Consider the following 14,289-nt stretch of genomic DNA (forward strand, 5'->3'; position numbering starts at 1 on the left):
TAAGAAATACCATATAGTTCATACAATCTGTGTCAACTATCGCATGTTTTGTGCCCTATGGCCTCTAATGTGAAAGAACTTAGATATTGTCTAAGTCATGTCTCATACGCAAACACTTCCCAAATTTTTATCAGAAGCCTGTTACTATTGAAACTTGAATTAATCATTTGTGTACATGCATCATCCTAAGTACATCTTACTTTGATGCAGGTCAAGAATCGTATATGTCAAAAATCATATGTTGTGCGTTTATATGTTTATACATGGGTCCGTATATGAGGTATACGCTCAGGCCATGTTTCATAATCTGACCCAAACCTTGGCGACATCATGCAAAGAATCTGCCACTTCCACTGGTAAAAGCTGTTCTAAGACACTGAGAGAAAGAAAATATGTAGACAATCTCCGTCATTTCCCGGCAAGTTTCGTAAGCTTTTTCACGGGATGAAGTTTTTTTTTTTTAAATCAATGACCCGCCTTTGCTATTTTGAAAAGGAATGGCCCTCCATCGCAGTTTTCTAATTTCAGATGAACCCCAGCACCCTTCGCTGGATTTGCCGGCCCATCCCCGGCAATAAATAATGACTGAACGCTCCCTTACTTTCAAGTTCATCTGCGTTGAGTTATTTTATGTGTGTGAATGCAACTCCAAAGAAATGCATACCCGTGGCAACAGTTGAGGAAGCGACGTAGACATTATTATATTTGTCAGTTACTTCACATCCATACTGACCAGTCGTTTTTCCGGAAACTCCTCCTTGGATTTGCAAGACAGATATTCTGCAAAAATAAAGCCATGGCGTCAGCTTAATGCTTTTGATTACACCATATAGTAATCTACGACACGGAGATATCCGACGTAGAGGCGAGCATAGATAAGACGGCCTGCTTACGACTCTTCTAGGAATTCACTGATCTTCATGTAATGTCACAGACGTAACATTTTCCAACTCAAAAAACAGCAGGATGTCGAGCAATAAAACGTAGACCATTTCATTTCATCAAACTTCAATCCTAGTTCAAAGATTACAATAAGAAGTTCTTGTGAAAACTACAAATTTTAAGAAGACATCTTGAAACATTAGCTTGCTTATTAACGTTTGCCATATTTTATCTCTTCGATATACCTACCCCATAGTGTGTTCATCAATAAAAAAGTCATGCTTGGTAGCATTCAATGAGTGGTGATTTAAGTATTCGTTGTTAAGAGACCAGGAGATCCTATTCATCCATTCGTTGTTTTCCTCTGGCAACGCTACATTGTGAATCTTACACGTCAGAAATGCTACAGTACCATATTCAACGTACAGTTGCTTTGGCAAAATCTCAACCACTGGTTTTGCTATATAATATATAAAAAAAGAATTATGCCGGAGCGACTATGCTTCTACGAAAATGTTATACCAGTGGTCTTTGGCAAACATTCAGGAAGTCGAATTCACAGCAGTTAGCTTTCGAATCAGATTCACTCACTGGAACCTTGCAAACACTATGATTCCAATGCTCCCAGCATTGGTTTCAGAATCCGAACAAGATTTGACCAGTTCTGGCGAAGTCGTAACCAGACGATATGATTGACTACATGTGTTGCTTTTATCAAAATGTTTTCATAGAACAGTATCCATTCTCACATTAGCTAATAAACCAATACACGAAATAGATTAAATCTATGATTTTCGTCGATCAGTAATTTGATTATCTGGTCTTTTAACATTCACGGAAATACATCGAGAGGAAGTCGGTTGTCGGCTTTGTTGGTTGTTGGTTACTCATTTGATTGGTTGAAACATTTGCTATATAGCGAGGAAAGATTTGCGTTACGATCTAGTTGTAACTCACAGATAGTGAGAAAATATAGGCCTATAAGTATGACCGTCAACTGTACCAGACATCTTTCTCATGTCATTCTATCTAGTTTTACCTGTTTGGCTAACTTGGTCATTACTCGCCTCTGCCATAGCAAGGGGTACACATGAAGTAAACCTTCTTGCAGAGTAATTTGTAGTCAAGATCTGAAGTATTTGTCGTTTGACTGGGTATTTGACCGGATTGCAATAGACGAAAATGAATTTATTGATGGCCTTGCCATCGAGGAATAAACATTATCGCTATCACCGGAGTAGGTTTTACCAGGGGATACAAAGTGGCAGCAGAGGACGTGTGAGAGTGAAAAAAGTATGAACGGACCATTCTTTATTGTAAATCGCAACATAGTGGATTTTACGATGAAGGCCACGTGTAGTAGTACTTGGGAATTTTACATACAATTAATCTGAATGATTTTGTAATTGTAAGACTAACCATATTCTTTCTGAAAGTTTGTCAACTGAGAATCTGATATGAATAGGAATAAAGGAAAGGAAAAATAACCTACTCACCTATTCACTTCTTTCTCTTTCAATAATTATCTCTATATACAAAAGTACCGCATTGTTTTGACAACAAATGGGACAGCAAAGGTACATACAATGAAGAAAATGCTGCGTTTCTCTCAAATCCCGTTGTTTTATCGTCTCTATGCCTCCCGTCGAAATATAATAATATGTGCAAATGAATTCGACGCACATGTTTTCACTTCATGCAAAACTATATTGTTATTTTACATAAACAGAAACGTAGACTTACGGATATCACAAGAAGGTCCATACCATCCTGGTTTACAGTTACATGCGCCATTAAATACACTGCAGTCTGCATCATTCTTGCAGATACAAAGTTTTTCGCATCGCATCCCATATTTTCCCACTGGACAACCTTATCATTAAAGAGAAAAACCGTTTATTATATGGTATCAATTGTTAACAGACATCACATATTTCTAAAGTTACTTTTTAACACGTGAAACATGTGAGAATATAACATTACACGATGATTCAATTATATTGTCGTTCTTTGCATGCTGAATACAATGAAGATCATCTACACTGAATGTTACAAAATTGGATACCGAAGGCAAACTCCGATTAATATTCATTGAACACACGAGTACCTACTAACCTAGCCCCATCAAAATATTTGACGCATCTTCGTTTATCATTGACAACATTCAATGGTTGGCATTGTTACATAACATTACACGACGATTCACTTATATTGCCGGTGTCGTTTTTTTCTGCTCTGTGCAATAAAGGTAATCTTTTTTCAATGTCTCTAATTTGGAAGTACACATCCTATTGAATACCGATTGTAAACTCCGATAACTATTGTAATCATTGTACCTACCAACTTAGTTCCATAAACCCATTACGTATTTGACGCATCACTGTTTGGACGTCATTATCACAAAATTCAATGGTTGGCATTGTTACAGGTGGTACATAAGACATTGTATTAATGTATGTCAAAGTTGATTAAGTCGCTCTTCTCCTTAGAGTTTTGTATTTCTAGGTCATTTTTATCTTTCAATAAGCCCTTCTTCCATTTGTCTCCTTAGTTAAAACAATATCTTATGCTTACCTATATAGTCTATCAAAACGTCAGTCGAAAGCACTTTTTTACCCGCTCCATAGATTGTGACATGCATCGGTATCGAAGAATATTTTGTGTTGATGTTGTTAAAGTCTACCTTTAATAATGCATGCGGAAAGGCTTTGATGCCGGCATAGTCTGTTCGGTTGAACCATCGGTTATCGTACAAAGCATTTGGAGGAAAATTTGCCTGTTGGAAAGAAAGACGAGGCGTGAGACGCCGATATTTCCTGATACATATCACATCAGCTGTGCGAGACTGCGCATGTGTAAAATGCATAAGGCTGACACTCACCAATGTGTTCCGGGACCCGTGCTACAATAAAGATGATATTTTGTGTCGCGTAGGGTTTGCATCAGACAGCTAACGCGGAGATTAAGGTTATATCTACCTCGAAAGTGAAAGACTTAAACTTTTGCTAAAATTTCCTACAAGAATCTTTCAACCATTCTCTTTCAAAATGAAGAATAAAACTCGAAAGTCATTGTGCAATTTTTTTTACCAGAGAAACAAATGACCAAAGCTTTACCGATTTTTGACATTAAAATGCTCGCCATCCCTGTGTTAACCCTAAGGAGAAAAATAAAATTCGATCGAATTTCGATTTTCTAAAATCTAAGACGATGAAAGATTTTTAACCCCCGACTGTAGTAGATCAGAAAAGAGTTGTAAAAGTTTGAGAGACAAAGTACCTGTCCCGGAAGTGCATTCTACCTTAAAAAAGTTTCTTGAGGGAATAAAGACGTTAGCGATGTTCGCAGGATAAAGAGTAAAGCCTGTGCGGTATATGATTCGAGACATTTTTTTTCATAACAAGTCACACACGTCCAACGTCTTGCGCCGAATTATTTGTGGAAATTTGTTCATCGCACCGTGGAACGTAGTGTTACCATCAATGGAAATACAAGGTAGCTACCGAGATAATACTAAGATGTCACGAAGGTGAACGCTAATCATGATCCGATAATATTCAATATTCAAATAATCGCAATCATACCAATCCATAATCCAATAACACTATGTCATAATTTGTAAGACAATAGTTGTAAACATAGACACAAAACAGCACAGAACAGACAGTAAATAGACGGTACACAAACAAAGTCAAATTCATGAAAGAAAGATATATGGACCTCTGGCCAAAAGACCAAGAAGTGATGTCAGGTGTTTCGAAAATAGTAACGCATCCTGTCCCACATGTGGCACCCGCCATATATCAATCTGTAAGTCAGATACGTAGTGGCACAGAGAAACATACACAGAGTCGTAACGCTTGCATGCCTTTTGTTCCATGGTCGTCTCGGTAGACTATTGGCTTTTCATATTAAAATGAGCTTCAAAGGTGTTAAACTTTTTGGAGGCTTTGTTTGTGGTTGATAATTACATGAGATTATGCGAAAAATACGACGAGATGGCATCGTACTGCCAGTCGCGTAGCAACCATAGTTACTTTGTGAGCTCTCAGGCCAGAAACACTGCTTCACGACAATCAAACATAACACTCCAGCAGTTTCATAAACATGTTCTTCCTTGACGCACATATAATCGACGGTTTGACTGACCGTAAACCATTGAGTAAAACCAGACAGTATCGATAAAAGACTTTCAAATTTGGTTCAAACACACTCATAATATATTCATAAAAATATGAGAGGAATTTTTAAAACGGTAAAACTCACTTTCCTGAAGCTCAAAACACTCCCGTTTTCGCCAGCACGTCAATTCCGCTCAGCACCACACGACAACAACAACACAAACTTTGCCGAACATACTTTCGCTTAACAATTGGCGAAAATCCGAAAATTACCGAAGGATGCATGGTCGGCACTCTTCGGAAAAGAGAGGCGAGAGCAACCTGAGGCGAGGCGAACATGGATTGGTTACGTAACCACTTCACGCCTTAAACAATACCCGTTGCTACTCTGTCCATGTTTCTCTGTGGTAGTGGTCACTAACTAAGGCCCCATGTCACCAATGCCATCAGCAATCATTTGTCGAAGAGAGATATTGTATTTATCTACCAGCTTGCGATACCTGCCAAAAAAGCGTTTGAATGCAGAGACAAGTCTTGCTCTGGTGTAACCTTGATTTAACATGTAAAACTATATGTGCGTGCTTTCATATCTGACACCAGATATGCTGAAAATGATTAGTTCCTCCACCTCCGGTCAGAACGAGATTACTTATTATAAATACAACGAGACGAAGTGTCGGGAGTTTGAATTGGAAGGGGGTTCAGCTAATACTAAATTCAGCTACCCTCTCCCACAAATCATAGCTGAAGTGTACCTACCGTGAGTATTTAACGCTATAGCGTTTTGCTTATTTGCATAGCTATTGCTCTCTATCTGTATGCATTGCCATATGTGAAAAATAATACACTTTGGTAGTCGCCGACGTTACAATTTTGACTTAAATATATGCTTGCCATCTTAATATCATATAAGGGGAACAGATGAGGAAATAATGTATTTTGTTTATATAGTACGTAAGGTTTGCCTTTAATATACTATAACCGGCTTCGAAAATTGTGAGAAAATCTTAGAAAATTCTGCCCCTCCCGATCTTCAACGTCACGCAAAGTAAGTGCGCTACGTCTTCACCTATGCATGTTGGTTTCTTGCAATAACGACTAGAAAAGTCATACCTTTTCCAAATATACGCTGGTATTTATTTCGAGACCGCCCGAGCTCTTCACTTTTATTTCACCATCAGATACTTGAATTTTAAAGTTCATGAAGGGGTAACTCGTACGTACGTGGGCAAACACTGTAAACCTACCTAAAAATACAGAAACTTACAAGAGTAACACGATACCTATTGAGTATTTAAGTTTGGTGAAAACGTGTCAAAATTTATCAGTCAGTTTTTCTTCAATTGGTTTGTTTGAATGATTTTGCATTCTTACAAGTGTACGCGAACGTTGGCATAATAGTGTAAGTCAGTGCGACCAGGTGATTACATATCCAATCACGTAATGTGCAACTTGAACAGCGCCATCGGTGACACAGTTTGCAATAGTGAAAACTCTCATGAACTAGCTACTCTCATGAACGTTGGCATAATAGTGTAAGTCAGTACGACCAGGTGATTACATATCCAATCACGTAATGTGCAACTTGAACAGCGCCATCGGCGACACAGTTTGCAATAGTGAAAACTCTCTTGAACTAGCTACAGATGAGAGGAAAGTTTTGTAAATTTAATGCAGTTGCTTATATAGGTATTTATAAGCTGAAAAGATTGTTTACTGTGATGCCCTGATAAAACCTTAAAAATACAAAATCCAATAACATTTTACAACGCACATGACATATCCTTGTTTTCTGTGGTACTATTGAAGATTCAGCAGGACAAATACATTTCCTTAACCCAGTTGTCTCGTGCATTCCTCAAAATACTTTTGAGATCATGCAAAGATGAAATACAAAAACATCTGACAAAGTGGTGAGGTGGCATTGGAATTTTTCTTTTTTTTCCATTTTGACTTACACTTATCATTATCAGAATCTGTCTTGAAATCTTCATAATTGATTCTTGGTGAGATTACTTCAAGTGGCAACTTTGCCTTCCCAAAGTAGAACGCAATCGGCATATCCTGCAAATGTGTCACAAATTTCAAAATAAAACAGATCTTGTTCATAATATCACCTTTACTCTACTTGAAGTAACTGTGATAATACGTTAATCACATTTTAGCTTATAATATACATCTTATCGTTATTAGTCCCCGCGGACGTAGTTATGGGGGATTAGATTTGGTACCGTCCGTAGCTGTAACTCAAAGATGCAACATCCACTTTTATTCAAACTTTTATTCAAAAACGAATTTGAAATTCGAGATACAAATGCACAAATTGCGTCGAAGTCTGAATGGTGAGTACAAAAACATACAATATCTGAGTTAAAACTAACATTAAAATTGAAAGTACGCCAAAAAATGAATTCGTCTATTTCAGGAAATAGTAGAATTTACTTGACCGTCATTCGCCACTGACTGTAGGCATTGTGATACCGGTCCCTTAAAGTCCAGAATAATATCAGTACTCACCAAAAATTTAAAGAATTGTGATTACGTACCAATCCTTGTCGTGGTTCCCTCGTTGGCATCTCACACGTTTCATTGTAGTACAGCGGCCATCCTTCCACATCTTCAAGAATTACTTTTAGAGTACATCGAGTATGGCTATCGTCCTGTGTTGAAAAAGGCATCCCATTTTATAGAACAAAGATAATGGCTCATATTGGAAATAGCCCAGTATTTATAATATCGCATCTTCAACTAAGGGCACCGAATCCAATCGAAATTTTCAAAAAGCGCAATGTCGGCAGTATTTATCTATGACTTGACATACCATCTATTTATGTATGGAACGTTTTACGAAGTAATTGAACGATATATATATATATATATATATATATATATATATATATATATATATATCGAAGAATACAGATGTCCTTGTGGGAAATTACAGTGCTCGATGCTAAAGCAGAGCGTCATAAATAAACAAATTACTTCAAGTACAAAGTAATGAAATCTATTACTTAAGTTTCATGCATCTTGTAATGTAAATCCTCAGATAGATTGCAAGATGCATGAAAGTTAAGTAATAGATTTCATTACTTTGTACTTGAAGTAATTTGTTTATATATATATATATATATATATATATATATTATATATATATATATATATATATATATATATATATATATATATATACAATGTTCACTTCTGGTATGTATATATAGTATCGTAGCCAATAATTTCGAACAACGTTACATTTCGGAGGTTTTGCAAGTATGGTATATATTTTTCTGTAAGCACTTGAAAGTAGAGGAATGATATTAATGCTAAAAAATCTGCTTGGCTTGGGACATAATTAAGGGTATATTCACAGCTAGGCAGATTGAAAATATCTGATTTGTGAAAGCTTTTTTCTCGATAGTTGGCTCTGTAACACTTTTATGTAATCACGCTTAACAATGCGTTATCATTTCTTTTTATTGTCAAGACAGGTGATAGTTGGTTATCTCTGTAATTTTTACTAAATTACAGTAACGTATTAAGAAACTTGTAAGGATATGTTTTGTTTCGTGTAACCTGCTTATATTATGCAGTCCTGTGTATGTGTAAGTTATAGCCCACAAAGACTAGGTTTAAGCGGACTAAGGTCAAGAAATGTTTTATGATTAATGGCGTATTTAATATCTTATTATTATGGACACTGCTTTTTTCTAGTGTACATTGTACAATAATAAGGATGGACTGTGGAATGATATGCATTTTTCTTTTCTAAGAAGCAATGAAAATGACAGGAAATCGTGAGAACCTACCTGATAATTTTTCATCACAATAACAAGGATATATTCAGGCTCTATATCGCGGTCAAGGTACCCCTGCACAGAAATGTTACCCGTTTCTGAGTCTACTGTAAATCGCTCATTCTGATGTAAGGAATATAAAAAATAACCGTTTCCATTTGACCCTACTACTGTGTATAGAGGTTGTACTTGTTTGGTCATACACACGTCCATCCATCCATCAAACCATCCATCCATCCTTCCTTTCTTCCACCTCTTCATCCCCTCTCTTTCCCTCCCCCTCATGGAAAATTGACACTTTGTTACAAACATTCTGTATGTAAAAACTTCGACATGTGTGGACTTTGCAGTGATATCTTTATGGGAATCAGTACGTGTGTCAATGATGCCTGAACGTCTGCGTAAGTGCATCAACTGGACAAATATTGCGCAGATTTGTTTAAATCTGCTAACCTTATTTCCATCTGTTATTTGTACAAACGCACTTGCAAACGTTGGAGATACACTTGAATAATTTCTTGCTGAGCCGGATGTCTCGTTTATCGTATTGCTAGTTCTGACACTCTGCAAGATTCCAATCAAAATAATAATAATAATTAATATACGTATTATATAGAAATAATAACACGAATAATAAAAGGTTTAAGTTCCGTGAAAATTTCACCATAAGGGTATTTTGGGTCGAAAAGACCAAATATGATATCGATTTGACTGCCCCATGTTTCCATGGTAACTATTTTAGGGGTTGAAAATTTTAGTTTTTCTAATATCCCATAAAAAGTTAGTTTTATTGATATGAAAATTATCTGGTCAGGTCGTTTGGGTCAGAGAACACAAAAACCAGACTTATTTTAATGTTTCGAGTTGCCATGGTAACTATTTTGGGATTGAAAATGTTACTTTTTCCTTAATTCCTATTAAAGAACTATTGATTGATGTAAAAAATTGATAATAAGGGTTTTTCTGGGTAGCACACCAAAAAATCACACTCATTTTAATGTGAGATGTTTCCATGGAAACCATTCAGGAGTAAAATTTACCAGTTTTTCAAAGATTCCGCCTAAAATCGAGTAATCAACAGAATGTGTTATATCAAAGGGATATTTTGGGTTAGAAAGACCAAATATCCAGTGTAAAGATCCAGTAACCAACAGAAATATTATACCAAAGGGATATTTTGGGAGACAGACAAAATACGATATCTATTTTTACTGCCCTGTGTTTCCATAGTAACCTATTTGCATTTTAAAATTTCAATTTTTTCCAAATTCCATTAAAAAGTAATTCCAGTTACTATGCAAATGTTCTCCTAAGTGTATTTATCACAGCATGAACTCCATGTTCATTATTGTTTTATGTTGCCATGGTAACCATTTTGGTAACCACAGTTTTTTTTATTTAAAACCATAGACCCTTGAGAGGATCTATGTTAAAACATAATTTACTGTTTTTTCTTTATTTTGTGGATTTCTAAGTAACAACTTTTAACATTTGTTCTTTTATAATATTGTAATTTCTTTGCCTTCATTCTAGGAAGACTAATAAAGATAATGTATATTGGGGCCATTCTGGTCAAAATTGTTTTCTTTTAATTTCAGTGTGTTGAATTAATTTTATATAGACCATAAATAGTCTTTCAAGCATTTTTAATTTTGTTTCATGCAGCCATCCCAAATAAGTGTTATATAGTATAGTACTAACTTATTAAGCATTCCTCGAATTAAGTTCATGCCTTCAAATTAATTTTATGTGCTAAAAGTAATTCTACTAGTATGCGAACCCAATTCCCCTTATCACCCAGTGTACCATTATTTATCACAAGCAGGAACAGTAGCCCACAGTTTTTTTTTTTTTAAACATAATTCACAGGTACTTATTTATTTTATGGATTTATAATTAACGACATATTAATGTTCATTTTATTATGATTTATTTTGATTTCTTTGCCTCATTCCAGGAAGAATAATAAGGACAAATTATTTCTGATTGTTTAACTAAAGTACAATTATGGCCATGTAATGGTACATTACTTTTTGTGTGACCTGGCGTGACCCCATAAACTCTATGATTTACTAGATCTCCCCTTTCCATGGTAGCAATGGCTAAATTTGAATATGGTGCCTGTATACCTTTAAACAATTTTTTTAAACCAGCAGGCCAAAACAAGGGGGAAATATTACAAGTTAAATGTTTCATGTTTAATACTGCTCAGGGCTCAAAATTAACTTATTTTCCCTGGTAGTCCACTTGGGCTACCATTTTCTGAAGTCAGTAGCCCAGCGGCTGGTAGTCCATGCATATTTTAGACCAGGGGTATCTTCTTTCGTTAACCAGACAAGAGAGGGGTATTTTACAAGATTCTGCCCTGATGTGTATTCTGATGTGTATACTTGCACACCTTTATACCCAAGGAAACAGGTATAATTGACGACAGTGGCAGTTTTGTGACCTATGAACACGTTTCACTCTCAGAGTTGTATGCAAATTTTAAAAGTCGCCATGACAACATGAAAACAATATGGCCTTTTCATCAGCACTAAGACATACTGTAGCAGGGCTAAAAATAGACCATGGCCCTTCTGTTGGGAAAGGCATAATTTCCGTGTCGTTGTGATTGATACATTATTATCAAAATGCAACGAGAATGCGTTTTTATTGGCCATCGTTTCCTGTGCCTGTCATTCAAGTACGTCAGTTCAGATATTGAAACTTTGTTGCGAAGTTCCACGTCACGGCCGGTCGTGTCCAGAACTAAGTCATACAAGGCAAATTTCTATGCCCAGCTGGGTTTGACTGCATTTATCTAGCTCGTCCCAAAGTGACGGACGCATCTTTCAACCTTTCAGCTTGGTGAAAAACGCATTTATTGATTCGCCAAAGGCCTGTGGATTCGCTTATTTTTGCACAAGTGCTACATGGACATAGGAAAAAGTTCTTGAATACCCACTGTTTCAGTGAATCCGACATGATGAGAGTTCTCAAATCAAAAACTGTTGCCGTGCTCGAATACAAATGTCTTCTCAATAAATTACGTCATTGTTATACAAGAGTTAGCATTCCAAAGTCTGTCACCCTAATTTTTCAAAGTTTGGAGAAGGGCGGCATTTCCATCTGAACGATTGAACGACGTGAAACGCAAAATTCCATCGCATACAATCGGCAATATGTACAGTATAAATACTGTATACGCTCCAGGTATGTAGGCCTATAAGCTTATACTCCACAAAATGGCCACAGGCGGCGTGAACTTTCTGAAAGCATTTCCTAAACGTCCTACTTGTTAACTAGAGACTCATATGTGATGTCCTGAAAGGTATTCTCTGCAGTAATTCCAGTTTCTGTCAACATGCAAAGCTCAACGACATGATTATGGCACGAGACGTAGTGTACAGACGACACATTCACACGCAAGTAGACTCAATTGCGCCTGCTCATATTGGCAGACTATACTGGCAAACGAGTGCGCATGCTTGAAGTTATATTTTCAGCACAGATTTCGCGGAAAAACTCATGCTTTTGCTCTATTTCCATCCCAAAACTTCCTCCATTGCTTACAGTAAATGCACATGAACAAAATAAAACCCAACAACGTCAGCACAGGGAGAGGGTTTATGGTTTTCGCCACAACTACATATGCCACGCTGAAGATACGTTGAACATTCCACTGGCATAGACTCTCCAAAGTCGCTGTGCCTTGTTTGTAGGCGCTCACGACTGCCATGATGGGCCTGCAACAAACGTTACGCTGTGCAGCTCAGCAGCTGTGAGCACGCGCTGCCAGACACAACGACTGTTGGTTTTGTAAGTATATGAATATATATGAATATAAGGGTAGTGATGTCAAAAGAAACCCCGTACCTAACTGGGCGGAGAGAATATACATAGGCCTACGACAATTATAAATCACCCCTTTTGACAAAATTAAAATAAACATCACCTTTTTGTCAGAATTCCCATAGCTTCAATGAATTGTTATTAGATTTCTATATAATACTTATAGCCCCTAAACCTGTAATAATAATAATAATAATAATAATAATAATAATAATAATAATAATAATAATACATTATTATTATTATTTTATTGTTTTAGTTGTTGATGTGTTGTTCTTACGTTGTTACAATTGTTGTAATTATTAATTTTGAAGGGCAAAAAGGTGTAAAAATTCGAGAAATAGTGAGAAAGTATATTTCGGAGAGATACTCTTCAAAAAATTTGTACATATCATTTTCAAAATAGACACTGTTCACTTTTTCACTTCAAAGCAAATATCCTTCGCCATATGTTTCGATTCAGTTTTCGGTTAATTTAAATACACTTACCTGGTCATGAGGAAAGGCAAAAATAACATCCCCTACTGGAGTGTCCTGAAACATACAGAGAAATGTCCGTCCTAATTAAAATAATATTAGGAAAAAATAATACATGTATGTAGGTAGGTAGGTAGGTAGGTAGGTAGGTAGGTAGGTATGTATGTATGTATGTATGTATGTATGTATGTATGTATGTATGTATGTATGTATGTATGTATGTATGTATGTATGTATGTATGTATGTATGTATGTATGTATGTATGTATGTATGTATGTATGTATGTATGTATGTATGTATGTATGTATGTATGTATGTATACGGCTAGTTTTCAATCGGGTTCGAACCCACAACACACGGCATCATATCAGTCGCCTAGCAGAGAGGCCACAGAGAGAACCGCTCGGCTAAATCTCCACTCCAAAAAAAAGAGTGGTTCAATAGCCGGCTAAGTTGTTACATTTTTTCTGACTGAGACCGCTCCACACGTTGTAGAGTTCATGAAGCACTCACGCACGCATGCTCACTATCATACATCGCACATACACACTTTATCGAAGCGAAGAAACGAATTTCATCGGATTAACTGGGCGAAAGATAACCTTGGGGACAATTATGTCCACCAGCAGAGTTACCAACCCAGGGTAGAAAATACGGCTAGTTTTCAATCGGGTTCGAACCCACAACATACGGCATCAGTCGCCAAGCGGAGAGGCTACAGAGAGAACCACTCGGCTAAATCTCCACTCCCAAAAAAGAATGGTTCAATAGCCGGCTAAGTTGTTACAATTTTCTTATTGAGACCGCTCCACACGTTATAGAGTTCGTGAAGCACGCAAGCATGCATGCTCACTATCATACATCGCACATACACACTTTATCTAAGCAAAGAAACGAATTTCATCACTTTAACTGGGCGAAAGATAACCTGGGGAACAATTATGTCTACCAGCAAAGTTGCCAACCCAGGGTAGACAATACGGCTAGTTTTCAATCGGGTTCGAACCCACAACATACGGTATCAGTCGCCTAGCGGAGAGGCCACAGAGAGAACCTCTTGGCTAAATCTCCACTCCAAAAAAAAAGAGTGGTTCAATACATACATGTACGTATGTATGTATGTATGTATGTATGTATGTATGTATGTATCTATGTATGTATGTATGTATGTATGTATGTA

The 14,289-nt window shown here is 36.7% G+C and overlaps 1 protein-coding gene across 1 annotated transcript in view; it reads right to left on the reverse strand.

Moving 5' to 3' along the window:
* Positions 1 to 623: 623 nt before the first annotated feature.
* LOC139118073 (uncharacterized) overlaps positions 624 to 14,289 on the reverse strand; it is a 17,761-nt gene continuing 4,095 nt past the window's right edge. Inside the window, exons 3-12 of the mRNA XM_070681368.1 lie at positions 13,121 to 13,165; positions 9,251 to 9,361; positions 8,810 to 8,920; positions 7,550 to 7,663; positions 6,962 to 7,067; positions 6,117 to 6,250; positions 3,457 to 3,658; positions 2,626 to 2,754; positions 1,132 to 1,342; positions 624 to 780 (exon numbers count right to left, since the gene is read on the reverse strand). Of these exons, the coding sequence (XP_070537469.1) occupies positions 624 to 780; positions 1,132 to 1,342; positions 2,626 to 2,754; positions 3,457 to 3,658; positions 6,117 to 6,250; positions 6,962 to 7,067; positions 7,550 to 7,663; positions 8,810 to 8,920; positions 9,251 to 9,361; positions 13,121 to 13,165 (1,320 nt within the window). The remainder of the gene's footprint in view (positions 781 to 1,131; positions 1,343 to 2,625; positions 2,755 to 3,456; positions 3,659 to 6,116; positions 6,251 to 6,961; positions 7,068 to 7,549; positions 7,664 to 8,809; positions 8,921 to 9,250; positions 9,362 to 13,120; positions 13,166 to 14,289) is intronic.

The sequence above is a fragment of the Ptychodera flava genome, chromosome 19 (genome assembly GCF_041260155.1).
Source record: "Ptychodera flava strain L36383 chromosome 19, AS_Pfla_20210202, whole genome shotgun sequence".
Taxonomy (NCBI): Eukaryota; Metazoa; Hemichordata; class Enteropneusta; family Ptychoderidae; genus Ptychodera; species Ptychodera flava.